This window comes from Osmerus mordax, chromosome 5 (genome assembly GCF_038355195.1).
Source record: "Osmerus mordax isolate fOsmMor3 chromosome 5, fOsmMor3.pri, whole genome shotgun sequence".
Classification (NCBI taxonomy): domain Eukaryota; kingdom Metazoa; phylum Chordata; class Actinopteri; order Osmeriformes; family Osmeridae; genus Osmerus; species Osmerus mordax.
Genome location: NC_090054.1, coordinates 4,280,253 through 4,301,026, shown reverse-complemented (window position 1 = coordinate 4,301,026; position 20,774 = coordinate 4,280,253). Strand labels below are relative to the sequence as shown.

At 45.2% G+C, this 20,774-nt stretch overlaps 1 protein-coding gene across 1 annotated transcript in view; it reads left to right on the top strand.

Annotated features, from left to right (window-relative positions):
- Window positions 1-18,820, top strand: part of LOC136942890 (NLR family CARD domain-containing protein 3-like) — a 122,700-nt gene extending 103,880 nt beyond the window's left edge. Inside the window, 10 exon segments of the mRNA XM_067235918.1 lie at window positions 4,145-4,261; window positions 7,741-7,857; window positions 8,767-9,008; window positions 9,127-10,927; window positions 11,076-11,249; window positions 11,694-11,867; window positions 14,964-15,137; window positions 17,440-17,486; window positions 18,307-18,624; window positions 18,627-18,820. Coding sequence (XP_067092019.1) covers window positions 4,145-4,261; window positions 7,741-7,857; window positions 8,767-9,008; window positions 9,127-10,927; window positions 11,076-11,249; window positions 11,694-11,867; window positions 14,964-15,137; window positions 17,440-17,486; window positions 18,307-18,624; window positions 18,627-18,721 — 3,259 coding nt within the window. The 3' untranslated portion in view covers window positions 18,722-18,820.
- The last annotated feature ends 1,954 nt before the right edge of the window (window positions 18,821-20,774 follow it).

Genomic DNA, 20,774 nt, shown 5'->3' with positions numbered 1-20,774 from the left:
CAGTCTAATGGCCAACATGCAACAAGCTATAACTAACTCACTATGGTCTAATAAGATCAAAATCACTTTAATTTTTTCATATAATTATCCAGCCATGGTGTTGTTGGTCGTTTAGAAACGAATTATAAATCTTCCAATTAAATTTTTGTAGTGCTCAGTACAGCTGATGGTGCAGTATGATGGAGTGGAACTTGTTGTAAGAGGAAGTGAGTTAGTGCTCAGTACAGCTGATGGTGCAGTATGATGGAGTGGAGCTTGTTGTAAGAGGAAGTGAGTTAGTGCTCAGTCCAGCTGATGGTGCAGTATGATGGAGTGGAGCTTGTTGTAAGAGGAAGTGAGGTAGTGCTCAGTCCAGCTGATGGTGCAATATGATGGAGTGGAGCTTGTTGTAAGAGGAAGTGAGGTAGTGCTCAGTACAGCTGATGGTGCAGTATGATGGAGTGGAGCTTGTTATAAGAGAAAGTGAGGTAGTGCTCAGTACAGCTGATGGTGCAGTATGATGGAGTGGAGCTTGTTGTAAGAGGAAGTGAGGTAGTGCTCAGTACAGCTGATGGTGCAGTATGATGGAGTGGAGCTTGTTGTAAGAGGAAGTGAGGTAGTGCTCAGTACAGCTGATGGTGCAGTATGATGGAGTGGAGCTTGTTGTAAGAGGAAGTGAGGTAGTGCTCAGTACAGCTGATGGTGCAGTATGATGGAGTGGAGCTTGTTGTAAGAGGAAGTGAGGTAGTGCTCAGTACAGCTGATGGTGCAGTATGATGGAGTGGAGCTTGTTGTAAGAGGAAGTGAGGTAGTGCTCAGTACAGCTGATGGTGCAGTATGATGGAGTGGAGCTTGTTGTAAGAGGAAGTGAGGTAGTGCTCAGTACAGCTGATGGTGCAGTATGATGGAGTGGAGCTTGTTGTCTTCTCTTATGTCAGTATCAGACTGAGATACTGAAGTAGTTTTAACAAAGCTGTTTTTGTCACATTGGTGTGTTATCAATGTTTATCAATGAACAGTTGTTGTTCTGTATGTGTTTTAATTGAGTTGTTTACATCACAGAGGGGTGTTAGGAATCAGGATAAAGAGTAAGTTATCCTATCCTTCTTCTCTTGAGGTAGCAGTTTAATAAGGTTGGATTCTAACTTGTTTGTTTACAGGTCTACAGGTCTGGCTTCAAAATACTTCTACTGATTAGACCCTGAAGAGGAACGTTCTGTATTTTAGAGAGTGGAGGCAGAGAGGAGGGTGGCACTGCCTCTAAAATGAGTCTCTCGGGAGAGAGAGAGGAGGGGGTCCCTGCCTCTAAAATGAGTCTCTCTGGGGAACATGACATGGACACCAAAGCTAAGAGGTAAGATGAGAATCCATAACTGTTCATGACTGTTCTCCATCTCAGAGCTCTGCAGTGATATCATGACATAATCATTAGTCAGAATAAATGAGAGACTGAAGGTCTGTCTCTGTTGTGTTGAAGCCCAATCCAGCAGGCGAGACCAGCCTCACCTGCACCCAGCTGTGTGTCCATGAAGAGTGACAGGTCCATGAATCCACCTCTGTTCTTCAGTGATGGAGGACCTTCTAATGAGGAAGGGTATGTACTGACCTCTGATGGTATTCACTGTAAAGGTAACAAATACTCATTTAGTATCATTTAATCATTAGTTTTTTAATCATGTCACATTTCTACTGAACAAAAGTCAGAACTCCCAGCCTGGCTGATGTTCAGACCATGTGGTAGAGCTACACAGTGAGTGGCTGATGTTCAGACCATGTGGTAGAGCTACACAGTGAGTGGCTGATGTTCAGACCATGTGGTAGAGCTACACAGTGAGTGGGAGCTGTTATTTAATATGTCATTAGGATGTGCTGTTAGTCTTCACTCTATTGCTCAGTGGTCATAACCAACAGACCACCAATAGGCACATCAACCCCCTTTGACCTCCTTGTTGTGTGACATAGTGGTTAATACTGACACATCAAGAAGGTTTGGTTCCTGCTCGAGTGGGTTATCTCCCAGGCCTCTCTGTGGAGCATGTTCTACCTGTGCTCACTTGGGGTTCCTCCGCTAATAACCCCTGTACAAGAAAAGATGCTCTCCTGCCAACAACAGTTGGACCTGGTGTTGGACCACTGTTGATAGGCTGCCCAACTAGGGGCTCCTGTTCCTGGCTGCTGGGGAGGAAGGTTGGGGAAAACGCAGAGAACAAATTGAATCAGTGGACACCAGAGCATGTGTGTGTGGGGAGTGCTGTGTGTGCATTGTGTGGGGAGTGCTGTGGGTGCATTGTGTGGGGAGTGCTGTGGGTGCATTGTGTGGGGAGTGCTGTGTGTGCATTGTGTGGGGAGTGCTGTGGGTGCATTGTGTGGGATTGCTGTGTGTGCATTGTGTGGGGAGTGCTGTGGGTGCATTGTGTGGGGAGTGCTGTGTGTGCATTGTGTGGGGAGTCCTGTGTGTGCATTGTGTGGGGAGTGCTGTGGGTGCATTGTGTGGGAGTGCTGTGTGTGCATTGTGTGGGGAGTGCTGTGTGTGCATTGTGGGGGGAGTGCTGTGGGTGCATTGTGTGGGAGTGCTGTGGGTGCATTGTGTGGGGAGTGCTGTGGGTGCATTGTGTGGGGAGTGCTGTGGGTGCATTGTGTGGGGAGTACTGTGTGTGCATTGTGTGATGGTTAAAGATTCCTACATTCGAGGGAATCCTTCTTCCTCGAAGTTTGATCAAAGAGAGACACGACCACAACCTACCAGTAAAAAAAAAACAGAAACAGAAAGGGATTTCTTCGCCATGAAAGTTTGCACAGACAAGGAATTTGCTTTGGCAGGAAGGTGCATACAATAAACATATACCTAAAATTTAAATATGTGGACTAACTATACTAAGGGTACATAAACTAGCAGTACTAAGTGGGATTAGAATAGAATTAAATATACAATAAAATATAAGTTGCCGTAAATTACAATATAAAAATACAAAAAGACAAATATTACAAAAAATACAAATGTACAAGATACCATGTTGTAATGCAGTGCAAAAAGCAGAGTGTGGATTTTTAACCAACACAGAGACACAATCACAACAAACAGGCAAGAAAAACCTGTACAACACTGTGACTTTCCCAGACAAAATGCACTTTTGAATGTGTTAAGTAGTTACAACTTCTCAATGTTTGTATAATTGCCTTTCATTCAATAAAAAGAGATCAGTGACTGACAAACATAACCTCCCTCTCCCTACACACACATTCACACAAACACACACACATACACAGATGTATGGTCACCCTAGTCATAACCTCCATACACACACACTCACACACACACACACACACACACACACACACACACACACACACACATACATACAGACACACACACACACACACACACACACACAGACAGCATGAGAGTCAAAGCCCTGCAGGTACCAGGCCTGGTATGAGCACAGACCGGGCGGGGCTCAGCCCACTTAGACTGCTTGAGACCAGAAGGTCTTAAACTCCTGGGTGGAGGAGTGCTGCAGTGTCTAAAGCAGGCTGCTAGCAAACATGCAGCCCTGTGTGAGGTGGACCCTGATGTCATTCTTCAGTGTCTGGTTGAAATTCTGAGAATCAATTGTAAAAACAATTTTTATGTCTCTCCAATACAAATGTATTAACAAACAAAGAAATATTTATTATTTAAAAGCTTTTAGAAGTGAAAGCCTAAGGAACATACCTACTAAAACACAGGGTTAGAGATGCTGACTGTAGATACTAAAGTATCCCTCATCACATCTCTACTAAAACACAGGGTTAGAGCTGCTGACTGTAGATACTAAAGTATCCCTCATCACATCCCTACTAAAACACAGGGTTAGAGCTGCTGACTGTAGATACTAAAGTATCCCTCATCACATCCCTACTAAAACACAGGGTTAGAGCTGCTGACTGCCAGCCTGGCTGACATACAGACCATGTGGTAAAGGTTCACACTGAGAGATACAGAGTAACAACAGGTCTGGAAACCTGCCTGTCTGACTCTCATTCATGTTGAACAGCAACATTCAAGCCTGATTCTGACCCTACTAATGAATGATTGTAGCAACAAATGTTTGTTAAAATGATGGCTGTGTCTGTGGTGTCTACTTTAGTGATTTATGTTTGTAAGACACGTTGTTGTGTTTGACAGGATGAGCCAGCAGAGACCAGCCTCACCTGTACCCAGCTGTGTGTCCATGAAGAGTGACAAGTCTATGGATCGACCTATCATGTTCAGTGATGGAGGAGGACCTTCTAATGAGGAAGGGTATGTACTGACCTCTGCTGGTGTTCAATGTTATGTGATGAAGGTGACATGTTGTGAAGAAGCTGTCTCTACTGGGACTCAGCATTCCTATATTATAATATATTTGTCTTATAGTTTATTTGTGATTATAATGATAGTGTTTAAATGTATTTGGGGCCATATGAATCAATGCAGCATTTCTTATTCATGTCAGAGCACAACCTGCTGTTGTAAGTAAGTAAGTAAGTAAGACTTTATTTATATAGCACTTTTCAAACAAGAATTGCAGCTCAAAGTGCTTTACATAAAATCAACAAAAACAATAATACAAGTGTTGATCTAAAACGTTTAACAAACCAAACTAGCCGCACTCTATCTGCGGTCTCTCCATCTTAGATCCGAGCTGCCACTTGCAGTTTCTAATACACAAACATGACAAGGGGGTAGACAGGACGAGCATAACATGAGGAGAGAGGAGGAGAGAAAAAGGCAACACCCAGACAATGCTCCTAGAGGAGTACAGTGTGGGAACAGACAAAAACCTCAGCACATAAGCACAACAACATTTACAAAAACACGTGACTTGCAATGGGGAGTGGGGGGCGGGTAGACAAGCAGCATCTGGACCTGCAGCCATGGTAGGCACTGGACACAGACCCGCCAGCCACCCTGGGGAAACAAGCAGGCGAAGGCGTTGGATGGGGGTGGGGGGGGTGGTGATATCTGTAGTTGGTGAAAGTTAATGTGTGAGTAGGTCTGGGTTGGCGCCCTCGACCTAGGCCACAATCAGTCCGATTCTCCCTATGCAGATTGTGTTGGCCAGGAGACATCCTTGGTCATGACCCGGGCAGAGACCAAGCCACAGATGTCGGTGGGGGGGGGGGGGGGGGGGGGGGGGGAAGGGAGGAGCAAGATAGTCTCGCTTCAGCGCTCTCCAGGGGAGTTGTTTTCCAGCGACGGCCTTGGCCAGGGCCTGTGCTGGTTACGGGGCCGAAAGTGGATAAGATTGGGGTAGTTGTTTTGACGAGTAGCCGCAACTCAATTTTCACGTCCACCCTTCAAGAAGGTCTCCATGTCCTCCATCTTCCTTTGCAGAGCCGCAAACCTATCCCTGTTGTAATCAATGCTGCGTTAGTTCACAGTCTGAGCTCCAACAACTCTGCCCACCGCATCAATCATATCGGGCAGCCTAACGGGGCTTTTGATGGCTGCAGCCGTTTCCTTAATTTTCTGATATACAAAGCCAGCGCCTATTCCAAACGGCAGAAAGCCTGTAATCATGGTTCCGAATATGAAGATGTCTTCAACGTCCTCCACGGAAATCGCCGCTAGACACACGACACGCCAATTCTCCCACGCGTCCATCGTGTAGCCAGCTGCGAACATCCCGTCCGGACAGTTGGGTTCCCCCGAACCCAAGCTTCTCTTCGAGAAGATGGTGTCAATAGCATTGAGAGACCTGCTAATTAATTCGATGCTTCTAGTTTCGGAGAGCGATGATGAGAGAGTATCTTGAGACAAGACAAGACACAAGACACAGCCAAGCAGGGAAGGTCAGGGAGGGGAGGAGAGAAAAATGCGACCGCCTTCGTCGAGAGCCAAAGAGAAAGAGTTCAGGTTTTCTCCAAATTCCAAGTACAAAAACTGGTCAGGAATCTCAGCAGAGTTTGAAAAGTTTATTCAGTCTTCACAAAAGTCAAAATCTCAACAAACAACAAGCCAGAGACCGTTCCTCAGGTAGTGTGGGCTAGGAGGTGTGATTGTGAAGACAGTCTTGTAGTACAGTTGTTGGTAGAGGGGAGGAGTAAACTCTTGACTCTGGTGGCAGAACAAGGGTTAGGGTTAGACTAGAGCAGGGTCATAACTGGAGCAGGGTCATAACTGGAGCACACATCTGTGTTTTTGTGAATCCTACATCACCAAAACAATGTTGCTTTACATATATTTGTCACAACCCTGCTCCTGGAGAGATACTCTCCTGTAGACACAAACAGCAGCTCTAACTAGTTCAGCTAACCTGAATGTGAGTTTAGAACACAGACGTCTCCTCCTAGTGGAAGCCTTCAGTTAAACCAGTCCTAAACTAACCAGGGCTGCGTTTCCCGAAAGCGTCGTAGGCCTAAATTGATCGTAGAATCCATCGTACGACGAATCTTAGTTTTACGGGCGTTCCCAAAGACACCGTAGCTTAAGTGTCTCTTGAAAATTCGTAGCTCTTGAAAGCGCATAGATTAGCCTACTCCTTACGAGCATGTTTGGGAAACGCACGTAAGAAATATCGATGGTTTCATTATTTTGCTCGATCGTTGCTACGATCCATTGTTATCGGGAAATGCAGCCCAGGTAGTTATAACTTCTCCTTTTTAAAATACTTTACATATAATGTCAATACTGAGTTTTTGTATAATAGCTTTACATGCAATAAAAAGAGATCAGTGACTGTTTGACAAACATAACCTCCCTACACACACATTCACACAAACACACACACACACACATACACAGGTGTATGGTCACCCTAGTCATAACCTCCATGCACACACAGACAGCATGAGAGTCAAAGCCCTGCAGGTACCAGGCCTGGTATGAGCACAGACCGGGCGGGGCTCAGCCCACTTAGACTGCTTGAGACCAGAAGGTCTTAAACTCCTGGGTGGAGGAGTGCTGCAGTGTCTAAAGCAGGCTGCTAGCAAACATGCAGCCCTGTGTGAGGTGGACCCTGATGTCATTCTTCAGTGTCTGGTTGAAATTCTGAGAATCAATTGTAAAAACAATTTTTATGTCTCTCCAATACAAATGTATTAACAAACAAAGAAATATTTATTATTTAAAAGCTTTTAGAAGTGAAAGCCTAAGGAACATCCCTACTAAAACACAGGGTTAGAGCTGCTGACTGTAGATACTAAAGTATCCCTCATCACATCCCTACTAAAACACAGGGTTAGAGCTGCTGACTGTAGATACTAAAGTATCCCTCATCACATCCCTACTAAAACACAGGGTTAGAGCTGCTGACTGTAGATACTAAAGTATCCCTCATCACATCCCTACTAAAACACAGGGTTAGAGCTGCTGACTGTAGATACTAAAGTATCCCTCATCACATCCCTACTAAAACACAGGGTTACAGCTGCCTACTGTAGATACTAAAGTATCCCTCATCACATCCCTACTAAAACACAGGGTTAGAGCTGCTGACTGTAGATACTAAAGTATCCCTCATCACATCCCTACTAAAACACAGGGTTAGAGCTGCTGACTGCCAGCCTGGCTGACATACAGACCATGTGGTAAAGGTTCACACTGAGAGATACAGAGTAACAACAGGTCTGGAAACCTGCCTGTCTGACTCTCATTCATGTTGAACAGCAACATTCAAGCCTGATTCTGACCCTACTAATGAATGATTGTAGCAACAAATGTTTGTTAAAATGATGGCTGTGTCTGTGGTGTCTACTTTAGTGATTTATGTTTGTAAGACACGTTGTTGTGTTTGACAGGATGAGCCAGCAGAGACCAGCCTCACCTGTACCCAGCTGTGTGTCCATGAAGAGTGACAAGTCTATGGATCGACCTATCATGTTCAGTGATGGAGGAGGACCTTCTAATGAGGAAGGGTATGTACTGACCTCTGCTGGTGTTCAATGTTATGTGATGAAGGTGACATGTTGTGTAGAAGCTGTCTCTACTGGGACTCAGCATTCCTAAATTATAATATATTTGACTTATATTTTATTTGTGATTATACTGATAGTGTTTAAATGTATTTGGGCCCATATGAATCAATGCAGCATTTTGTATTCATGTCAGAGCACAACCTGCTGTTGTGTATTTGAATTCAAGTTTTCTCCAAATTCCAAGTACAAAAACTGGTCAGGAATCTCAGCAGAGTTCAGAAAGTTTATTCAATCTTTACAACGGTCAAAATCTCAACAAACAACAAGCCAGAGACCGTTCCCCAGGTACTGTGGGCTAGGAGGTGTGATTGTGAAGACTCTTGTAGTAAACTCTTAATTTTGGTGGCAGAACTAGGGTTAGGGTTAGACTAGAGCAGGGTCATAACTTGAGCAGGGTCCTAACTGGGGCAGGGTCATAACTGGGGCAGGGTCATAACTGGAGCAGGGTCATAACTGGAGCAGGGTCATAACTGGAGCAGGGTCATGACTGGAGCACACATCTGTCTGTGCATGTGAGGCCCACATCACCAAAACAATGTTACTTAACATATATTTGTCACAACCCTGCTCCTGGAGAGATACCCTCCTGTAGGTTTATATTCCAACCCTGCTATTGAGAGAGACCATCCTGTAGGTTTACACTCCAACCCTGCTCCTGGAGAGATACTCTCCTGTAGACACAAACACCAGCTCTAACAAGTTCAGCTAACCTGGATGTGAGCTTAGAACACAGACGTCTCCTCCTAGTGGAAGCCTTCAGTTAAACCAGTCCAGGTGTGCGGTGTGTGTGTGCTGTGTGTCTGTGTGTGTGTGAGAGACTGGTGTTCATATGGGATCATGTCTCTGCAGTAAGAGGAGCAGAGCTGTCCTGGCAGAGGACCAGTCCAGGTGTGCGCTGTGTGAGCAGGTGCTGAGGGATCCAGTCTCCCCCCCCTGTGGACACAGGGTCTGCAGAGCCTGCATCTCTTCATCCTGGCAGCAGCCTGGTCCATCAGCAGACCACACCTGCCCCCAGTGTGGAAAGAGACCCAGAACACAACCTGGACTGCTGCCACCTGGACAACAGCACATTCAGAGAAACACTGACACCAGTACGAGCTTCACTTCATCTTTACCCAACATGGTTTCCATCTTTCTCTGCTCATTTCAGTACTTTGTCATGACTGTTGGTATTAATGTAAAGATAATGAACTCCTTGTTCTTCCATAGTTGTGAGTGGACTTCAGAGAGTGTTAGGGACTCATAAAGCCACTATGAAGAGGAGATTTGAACATGTGGCTGAAGGCATCATGGCAACAGGGAATGCCATTCTCCTCACCAGTATCTACACTGAGCTCTACATCACTGAGGGAGACAGTGAAGGGGTTAATAATGAACATGAGGTCTGGCAGCTTGAGACGGCATCCAGGGTCCAAATCACACACGACACACCCATCCACTGCAATGACATCTTCCAGCTTCTAGCTGGCCAAGAGAGACTCGTCAGGACGGTGCTGACGAAGGGCATCGCTGGCATCGGAAAAACCGTCTCTGCGCAGAAGGTCATCCTTGACTGGGCTGAAGGGAAGGCAAATCATGAGGTGGATGTGATGTTTGTGCTTCCCTTCCGGGAGCTGAATCTGATCAAAGATGTGCGGTACAGTCTCCTTCAACTGCTGAGAGATTTCCACCCAGAACTTCACATGGAGGATGGAGAGATCCTTGCTGTCTCTAAAGCCATGTTCATCTTTGATGGTCTGGATGAGAGCCGACTCCCTCTAGACTTCAGAAGAAACCAGAGCTGGTGTGATGTCACAGAGTCCACCTCAGTGGATGTGCTGCTGACCAACCTGATCAAAGGAAACCTGCTTCCCTCTGCTCTCATTTGGATCACCACTCGACCTGCAGCAGCCAATCAGATCCCTTCTGAGTGTGTTGACCTGGTGACAGAGGTACGAGGGTTCAATGATGCTCAGAAGGAGGAGTACATCATGAAGAGATGCAGTGATGAGACCCTGGCCAGGAGAATCATCTCACACATCAAGGCATCAAGGACTCTCTACATCATGTGCCACATTCCAGTCTTCTCGAGCATGTGTGTGACAGTCCTGGAGCACATGCTGAGAACAGATAGCACAGGAGAGATGCCCCAGACCCTGACTGAGATGTACACACACTTCCTGCTCATTCAGACCAAGATGAAGAACCAGAAGTATCAAGAAGGAAACGGGACAGATGAAGAGGAGCTCTTGAGGTCCGACCAGGACGTTCTCCTGAAGCTGGGGAAGCTGGCGTTTGAACATCTGGAGAAAGGCAACCTGCTGTTCTACCAGGAAGACCTGGAAGAGTGCGGCCTCCATGTCCAAGAGGCATCGGTGTACTCTGGAGTGTGCACGGCCATCTTCAAAGAAGAGGCGGTGCTTTTTCAGAGGATGGTCTACTGCTTTGTGCACCTGAGCATTCATGAGTTTCTCTCGGCAGTCTACACGTTGCATTGTTACGCAACCAACAACATGGAAGCACTGAGGCCGTTCCTACGAAGGAAGACTAAAGCTGGACCTGAGAATCTATCTTTGGAAGAGCTGCTGAAGGGGGCAGTAGACAAAGCTTTGCAGAGTAAGAATGGACACCTTGATCTCTTCGTCCGCTTCCTCCATGGCCTCTCACTGGAGTCCAATCAGAAGCTGTTAGGAGGCCTGCTGGCTCAGACCCAGAGGAGTCCAGAGAGCCTGAAGAAGACAATCAGATCCCTCAAGGTGATGCAGAAGAAGAACATCTCCCCAGAGAGGTGCATCAATCTCTTCCACTGCTTGATGGAGATGAAAGACCATTCAGTACAGCAGGAGATCCAAGCATACTTGAAGAAGAATAAGTCATCCAAGGCCCTGTCTCTGGCCCACTGCTCAGCACTGGCCTACATGCTGCTGATGTCAGAGGAGGTTCTGGATGAGTTTGACCTGCAGAAATACAACACATCCAAGGAGGGGCACAGGAGACTGCTCCCAGCTGTGAAGATCTGCAGAAAAGCTGTGTAAGTAGTGATGTAAACATGCCATTTACATGTCGACTATACACATTCAGTCAAATGCACACATACACACACTTTACACACATTTCATATGTTAAACATGTCTTTGTGAAGCACATCCAGTTGTTTCATGGTTATTATGTAACAACAGACTCTCCAGATGTAAACTCACTGATGCATCATGGGAAGTGGTGTCCTCAGCCCTCACCTCTAACCCCTCCCACCTGAGAGAGCTGGACCTGAGGGACTCTGGCCTGCAGGATCGAGAAGTGAAGCTGCTCTTTACTGCACTGGAGAATCCAAACTGCAAACTGGAGATTCTGTGGTCTGTATTCATTCATTTATTATGTTTAAATTATTTGATTAAGAATGAATAAACTTCACATTTACTATAAAGAGATTAGGTGACTTACTTATTAATTCTAATAAGTTTGTATGTTCATAAGATGATGAACTCTACAGACTCTGGATGAATAAAGTACTTGTTTATACAGCCGTGATTGTTCATTTTAGCCACTAGAGGGAGCAGTGTGCTGTTGTTATTGTGACTGGCCTCACAATGGGATGGGAAGCTCATGTTCAGACATCTCCAATGTTCAGCAAATGGCAACAGTTTAAACAACATTAATAACATCTGAATGTAATAAACATGCCTTATTATTTCTAATTCTAAAGATATTGCCTGAAGTTGTTATAAATTGCTCAAGTTCCATAGTGACCACAAGACCGGTTTCAGGTTGTTTGTAATCCTGTAATGATCCTTCTACAGGTTGCCAGCCCTTCACCTCACAGCGGAAGGCTGTGCTTCTCTGGCTTCAGCTCTAAAGACAAACCCCTCCCTTCTGAGAGATCTGGACCTGAGCAACAGTGACCTGAAGGATTCAGGCATGAAGCTGTTCTCTGCTGTACTGGAGGATCCACTCTGCAAACTGGAGACACTGAGGTCTGTAATCATGTTCAAGGGACAAATAATAGTTACACATTCAATCACATTTGCATGTTTGATTTAGATAATATGGTTGCTTTTTGGTTACATTGAAACTGCATGCCAGGAATGAGCTACAACCATGAGGATGTGATGGAAATTTTTGAGGGAGACATTGTTCCTTTGATGAATTAAGAGTTTTTTTAAATGACTAAACAAAAATCATTATTTACATTTAGCAGACGCTCTTATCCAGAGCGACTTACAGTAATACAGAGACATTCCCCCACGAGGCAAGTAGGATGAAGTGCCTTGCCCAAGGACACAACGTCATTTGGCAGAGCCGGGGATCGAACCAGCAACCTTCTGATTACTAGCCTGATTCCTAACCGCTCAGCCACCTGACTCCCCATTATAATGATTAATCATTAAGACAGCTCCATCTAGTTTCCTAGACAGGGCTTGAGAGTGGTTGTGGTGGAGGAGGAGGTTGGAGAGGTAGGGAGGTGCCAGGTTGTTTAGGACTTTATAGGTATAGTAGTATTTGAAAGTGAATCCTGTCGTTGTGTCCTTGGGCAAGGCACTTCACCCTACTTGCCTCGGAGGGAATGTCCCTGTACTTACTGTAAGTCGCTCTGGATAAGAGCGTCTGCTAAATGACTAAATGTAAATGTAGTATAGGTGGTGAGTAGTATTTGAAAGTGAATCCTGTATTCAACCTGGAGCCAGTGGAGGTTGTGAAGGACAGGGGTGATGTGATCTTGGTGGTGGGTGGAGGTGAGCATATGGGCACCAAAGTGCCCATATGGGGGACGGCACCCCCCCCCCCCCCGCCGGGGGTGCCGTCCCCCCAGCCACAACACGTGGCGCGGTTGGCGCCCGTTGTTGTTAGTGCGGGAGGGTTAATTAATGGATGTACATCAGTAATCAAACTTTGTCAACATCTGGGGTTTCCCTCTTCACAGTGGAAAAACATTGACTTTAATCTGTGAACACCAATTGTTTTATTACAACATTGAAATGTGCAGTCATGGCTTTCGCAAAAAGAGAAATGGAGGTATTGTCATCTTCAGCACCTTTATAGACTCTGTAACCTAAATCAGTAGCACACATAATCTCAATTTCTTATTGTGTACATGTGTGTCTGTGATTGTTGTGATGTATTTTTATGAATGTCAGGGTCACTAGGAAAAGTAAGACATTTGAAGTTAAAAAAAAAAAACTATTTGAGGATTTTCTCTGCTGTTAAATATAATAGAAGTCATGTTTGACCCTGAAGACAACACAAGGGTTAAGATATACTATTCGTCATATTATTGTACATTTACCTGGGCAGTGAGTTTAGCATCTGGCGGCTGTTGTTCCTGTGGTTGACGCCTCTTCCACTACATGAAGGGTTTCAAATTAGGAATGGCAAGAAAAGTGTGCTTGATGTATAATACTACTACTGTATATACTGTATATATGTATGGAACTGGCTATTCACATTTATTCTGACAGACTTTACTTCATAGGATGGTAGTATTCCATCTGAGATGCAGGGAGAGTCAGACAAATGCCCCATACCAAGTGAGATTTCAAACACATATCTGCTCTTTAAAAAAGGGAAGAAAGAAAGTTGAACACAGAACGTCAGTCTTTTATTGGTCCTTTGCACAGATCACAAAAGGTGACATTGACCATTGAATTTATTGAGGACGCATTTATTTAGGGCTAATGCGTCCTAACATTAAAGCAAAAAGAGCACAGAATGCAAACATGACTGTTACAACTTTAAACTAGAATTTTGGAAAGAATATAAAATGTTGAAATAGCCTATATAAAGACATAGGCATGATGGTGTTAAATGATTATCTGTAATCCATGAACAGCATACTAATATAGCAGTTCCTCTTCTCGCAGGGAGTTCAGAGCCAACAGGCAGTCAGGTTATCTAATGACTTAACATAGTTCAATAAATACTGACAGGCATTCTCTGTTATTTTTTTTTAATATTTATTTGCTAGATACGTTTTTTGAATACTTTTGGTTAATTTCACTTCCATTTAATTTCCCCTTAAATTTTTTAGAAAAATTTATTTTACAATGCTAATATTGTCCAATAGCCTGAAGTGTTTGATGGCACGCTCAGTCATGTGATCTCTGTCTGTGGATCAGGTAGCCGTGTTGCTAAAAAGAACACTGTTAACTGAAGGCGTCTGAAGGGAACCAGATGTCTATCTGCTCAGAAAATTCTAAGCTAGAGAAAAATGTACCATCTGAAAGTTAAAGTCTATTAGTAGCCGGTCCAGAACAAATAAGTTTACTGAGGCTTTTTACGGTCATTTAGAAGCAAATTACCTCAGGTTTACCACAGAAAATTCTCAGGGTATAAACCAGGACGTTTTGTAGCTAATAGGCTACAGAGCGACTGAAGTGGGATATTCTTCAGTTGGAATCCAACTCAGTAGAACAAGTTCGGCAGGTAGGCTGATATTTGACCACTTTATATGTATAAATTACGTTTTAGTTGACTGCGGCAGGGTGTGGGGAATGGGAGGTAGTTACAAATAGCTAGAAAGAGGCAGCAGGAGAGGGCTTTGTCGGGAAAGTAGCTGGTCGCTGTTGTTTATTAGGTTGTCATGACTTCATGAATGATTAACGTGCTGTCACTGTTCAGTTGCTCATCCTCCTCGATATCGTGATATTTAATACAATTCTGAAGCAGCGGCGGCAATGATGATCTACGTAGAGCTGTCATAGAACTCGGTTTAGAGAGGGAAAGGTCACGTGGCCGTGAACATTGCTTTCTGCAATGGTGGATAGATATGATCCATGTTCTATGTCTCGTACTGCTTAAGAATAGGGGCTACAGCCCCAACTAACATTCAAGTCAAGTTTGGGACTTGAAATCTAGTTTTTTTTGAGCGGGCTTTATGTAGCAGACGTCCTGATGTTCCATAGAACTACTAGCACCAAACACAAACCTAACCTTCCTGAACTGGGGGGAAAGGTCACTCTGTCTAATGAGGGGGAGGAGCAGCTATGACAGCACCTGCCAAATGAACCCCTCTGTGCTGACTCACTCTGGAGGCCCAGATGGATTCTGTCACAACATTGATCCTCTTTCTACAGGCTGTCAGGCTGTCTGGTCACAGAGGAAGGCTGTGCTTCTCTGGCCTCAGCTCTGAGGTCCAACACCTTCCACCTGAGGGAACTGGACCTGAGCTACAATCATCCAGGAGAAAAAGGATTGAAGCTGCTCTCTGCTGGACTGGAGGATCCACACTGCAGACTGGAGAAACTCAAGTAAGGACATGTTTGTGTTTTTATATACCTCTTAATGTAATGTTGCTTAACACTGAATATACATCCAAGTATGTTAATAGGCCTTGCATTTCATGATTATACAATCACAGACTGCATGTTTATTTAGGACAGTGGGTTAGGAAGAGAGAAGAGCTATATAATCTACAATAGCCTTTAGTGCAATTATGATTATATAGCTACAATCATAATTGTATTTCCTGGGGTCTATTCCAGAAAGTGGGTTGAAGTGAAAACAGTGAGTTTGTTAACCCTGAGATGAGGGAAACTCTGGGTTTTCTGTTCCAGAAAGAGAGGAAACACAAACTCTGGTTACGTTACCACGGTAACTGATGGTAACTAACCTAACCTGCTTGCTGGCAGCTTTTGTTTAACAAACCATGAATTTCTCCCTCTCTCCTCCCTCATGCCGAGCCTGAAGCAACTATCAGACATGGGGTGTCCTTTCCTCATCCAGGGCTCCAGACTAACTTGTTTTACTAGGAGCACTGTAGCCCCTAACTGAACATGTTGGGGGCACAGGCAGAACATGTAGGGGCCTACACCTTAAATTGACCTGCAAAGCAATTATTCACATTTTCCCCATTTTAAATGTATTACTGATAATAATGTGCTGTTGTATTTTAGTTTGCAGTAGGGCTGTGCGATATGACCAAAATCTCATATCCTGATATATCCTTTCATATCCCGATAACGATACATAACACAATATGTCACATTTTCTTTCCATTCAATGAATACATAGTTGATATAAAATGACCACATGGAGAGGCTCTAAATTGTGTCCAATTTGGTTGCATATGTAAGGGAAAAACTTGCCTGGGGCGCCACTGCGTATAACACATAAGGATGACATGAAGTTTCCATGCAGAGCTAACCTGGTGTTTACTGAACATGTCCCTGTTAATCTGTGCTGTGGAGGTTGATGGACCCTCCTCAGGGTTTCCCGCAGCACTTTCCAGTTAAGGCGGCCGCCTAAGCAACACACGCCTGCCGCCTTAACTACGTCATCCAAAACAAAAAGAAAGATGAATGCCGTGTTACTCTGTCCTGTTTGCTCCCTTTCATTCCAAACAGTACCTTCTCTGCAGAATGCATTATTAGTCTATCGTACAAACGACCCCCTCCCCCCCAGAACACATTAGGCTAGACTCTACAACCCCCCCCCCCCCCCCCCCCCCGGTCTGACGGCAAACCCTACCACCTTAACTAACACATTTTCTGTGGGAAACCCTGCTCCTCCTTGTAATGCCCAGTCATGCTCTGTTATAAAGGAGAAGAATGTGCCAGTTGTTTTACCATTCATTCTTTTTTCTCATCACGTCAATGTACATGTCAAACCCATAATTCCACACAAGAACCTCAAAACAATGTACATGGGGAGAGAACATTGTAGCTCAGTAGCTACCATACAGTAAGATGTATACCTCTGTAGGTCTTTCTGAATCCCTCTCTGTGGCAGCAGACAACATATCTGTATCATTCTGTGATGAAGAGCATTCTGTTCTACTGTACTGTACACAGTCTTTGCAATATTGAGAACTTAAACTACAAGAGGTTCTGTTGTGGCAGAAGGCTCAACAAGGCAGGTAACACCATCAATGACCTTTGGGAGAAATGAACCCCCCAAATTAAATCTCCACAAACACTGAAAATGTCAGCAGAAACATGAGAGAAAAAGTCAACCCCCAGACTATGCTCCTAGAGGAGTACAGTGTGGGAACAGGAGAAAACACCTCAGCACATGGGCACATACATTTTACAACATTACAGAACTCATGACATGCAAAGGGGGTGGGAAGGCCAAAGCAAAATATGCCCTACCTGTTTGAACTGATTTTATATTTCATTTTCAGCTGCTGCCAAGTGTTTTTTGCCCATAGGATTGTTCCACCACTTGTTCAGCTGTAGTAAGACGTGTGGTTAAATGTCAAATAAATAGACTGCATTGAAATGTACTCATTGACCAATTGTCTCTCTTTTGCTGTTGCAGTTGTTGTTTACCTTTCAGAAAATGTTTGCATACTCGCCTGCACGCATGAGAATTCCTAATTCCAGTGAATTAGAATTAAACTAACTCAGATCAGCTTTTCTGGAACCGATAACTCTGTGCTTCCCATCTCAGGGTTCATCAAGTCAGAGTTCAGGGTTAGGCTCAGAGTTTGTAAAACCTGTTTTCTGGAATACACCTCTGATGATAAACATAGAAACAACATGTTTACTTTAGTCACGTAGCAACAGGTGAGGTGTCATTTCCTCATCATTCCTCTGCTTCTCCCTGCAGTGTGGATCATGGTGGAGAGTGCAGGATCAAATCTGGTCTTAGGAAATGTGAGTATTGACTGCTACTTAATTCTAGTACACAGGGTCATACAGGGACAATACCATTAGTGACTTTGACACTGTCAGAAATGGACACACGTATGTGTGGGGGGAGAGGGGGGTGGAGGGAGAGAGTAGATCATGGGGGTGGGGGGAGAAGAGGTCAGGGGGGAGAGGAGGTGGGGGGGTGGGGGGAGAGAGGAGATAAGGGGGGTGGGGGGGAGAGGATGGGGGGGTTGGGGAGGTGGGGGGGGAGAGGAGGTGGGGGGGGGAGGTGGGGGGGGGAGGAGGTGGGGGGGAGAGTACATTTACATGTCTTCATTTATCAAGATGCTTTTATCCAAAGCGACTTCCAAGAGAGAGCTTTACTAAAGAGCACAGGTCACTGATCATAAACAACGAGACGCCCCAAAAACATTGTGGGGAGCCAAAACATGAAGCATACATTGTGAAAAGCAAAGAAGTGCCAATGGGAAGAACCAGAATAGCATGTAGTTAAACAAGTTACAATGAAACAACATGAACCTCAAAAGTGCAAGAGTGTACCTGTAGAAAAGCAACAAGAATAGAATTCACAGCGAGTACAAGAAGTTAAATCAGTTCCAACTAACCAACAAGAGCAAGAAGTCCCTCAATAAGAGTCATTGTGTTCCTGGAGGAAACTCACATCAGGTAAAGGAAATCATTCCTAAGTACCGTAGTACAGGAGTAGATAAGGGAGGGGGGGGGAGAGAGAGAGAGAATGAAAGGGGGAGGGCAGGAAGAGGGAGACATTCTAATGTGAATGATGATGATCAGTAATATATTGTGTCTTGGTCTCCCCCATCAGATGCCTGTGAGCTCACACTGGACCCAAACACAGCACACAGAGACCTCTCTCTGTCTGAGGAGAACAGAAAGGTGACAAGGAGGTGGGAGGAGCAGCCGTATCCTGATCACCCAGAGAGATTTGAGGACTTGCCACAGGTGCTGTGTAGAGAGGGTCTGTCTGGGCGCTGTTACTGGGAGGCAGAGAGGAGTAGAGGAAGATGGGGGGTTTATATAGCAGTGACATATAAAGGAATCAGCAGGAGAGCAGAGGGTGAAGACTGTCAGCTTGGACACAATAACAAGTCCTGGAGTCTGGAGTGTTATGGTAACAGTTACTCTGCCACACATTCCACAGCACATTCACTGAGCCCCTCTATCCTGGGTTCAGGGTTTATGGCTCTGACTCCTCAGTGTCCCTGTGTCAGGTAGAATAGCCCACACACACTCTCACACACTGTGCTCACATAGATGTCATTGAAGATTGAACTGTATACAGTTGTAATTGATATCCCAGTGTTTGTAACTATTGGTGTGTGTTGAATGTTTGTTTTGTTTTCATTGTTGACAAACAACATTCCTGTCTTTGATCTCAGTTCCACTGAATGTGATGAACTAAATAGTGTCTTACTGCCTAAATAAGGAGAAATAAAGATGTTTTATACAGAATGATAGAAGACATGCTGTGTGTTCCTTGGTGACCCAGTGGTCCTACACACACACACACACACACATGTACACACACAATGTTAACACTACATTTAGGACCAGTAATGGGACACTATTACCCACTTGAATATACACTGTGTGTGTCTAGTGTGATCCACTCTCCCCCTGACCTCCTCTCTACCACCACCTCCTCTCTACCTGGTAGGGGGGGGGGGGGGGGTCTAACTCACTGTGTGATAAAGAGGGGTGTTGGGAGGGGGGGGTCTAACTCACTGTGAGTGATAAAGAGGGGTGTTGGGAGGGGGGGGGTCTAACTCACTGTGAGTGATAAAGAGGGGTGTTGGGAGGGGGGGGTCTAACTCACTGTGAGTGATAAAGAGGGGTGTTGGGAGGGGGGGGGGGGTCTAACTCACTGAGTGATAAAGAGGGGTGTTGGGAGGGGGGGGGGTCTAACTCACTGAGTGATAAAGAGGGGTGTTGGGAGGGGGGGGGGTCTAACTCACTGAGTGATAAAGAGGGGTGTTGGGAGGGGGGGGGGGTCTAACTCACTGAGTGATAAAGAGGGGTGTTGGGAGGGGGGGGGTCTAACTCACTGTGAGTGATAAAGAGGGGTGTTGGGAGGGGGGGGTCTAACTCACTGAGTGATAAAGAGGGGTGTTGGGAGGGGGGGGGGGGTCTAACTCACTGAGTGATAAAGAGGGGTGTTGGGAGGGGGGGGGGGGTCTAACTCACTGAGTGATAAAGAGGGGTGTTGGGAGGGGGGGGGGTCTAACTCCTTCTACCTTGGAGCCTCTCTTCCTCTCTTCTCCTGGTTCTGACCATTCACTCATTTCAATCCTTTCAGCTCTCTGTGTCTGGAGGACAAAGGCATTTTCACAGGACGACAACAGAAGGATTGTTATCTGAAGAAAATTCTAGTGGCACTGTGTAGATCTGAATAGTCAAGACTGGTTTCAGTACAATTTATTTAGCTTGTTCAAATGAAGAATTAACAAAGTACTTTGTGATTAGTCATTACGAAGGACGTGCTACCTAAGTCACAGATCATTCGGTAGAGTGACAGAGAACATCAGTTATGTACCTCCTTATATGAACTGAGAACAGATGTTCTTAATAGATGGTCAATCCATCAATGCAGTGGTCTCTGTGATTGGATAGCACTGGTCAGTGACAGTTAAGACAAAATAACCCCCCAGGCCAAATGACCAATCCTTTGATGTAGCATAATGTCCTCTCCACACCACTGGGGGGCGACATTCCTCAGAGGCTGAGAGCAGCAAGAGAGCCAGACAGAGACATGCAGCTGTGGAGGAACCTGAGCAGAGAAGAAGAGCTCCAGTCACAGCCCCGCTCTGCTGAGCCACCAGAGCCTCTCTCTGTGTTGAGGAGACACTCGTCATGGTGGACAAACACAGGGGTTCCCAGAGACAGAGCCCAGGTACTTGAGAGGCTCCCCTCTGCACATCAGGCCGTTCATCACTCCCTAGCCAAGAGGGATGGAGCACACTAGTTCATGGGATTGATGAACTTGGCTGAAGGCTGTGTGCAAGTGAGCCAGTGTGTGTGTGTGTGTGTGTGTGTGTGTGTGTGTGTGTGTGTGTGTGTGTGTGTGTGTGTGTGTGTGTGTGTGTGTGTGTGTGGACTTGTGGCCTCAAGCCAAGCATCAACAGTACATAGTTCTGCTGCTCTAAGGAGGGACACTAAAGAGTTCTGCAGAGAAGTCATGTTTTGGTCTCATTAAAAGATGTTAAAATTAATCCATCTCTATCCTCTGTCTGGTCTTGATGCAGATTGATCCATTTTCAAATAACCAACCCCCAT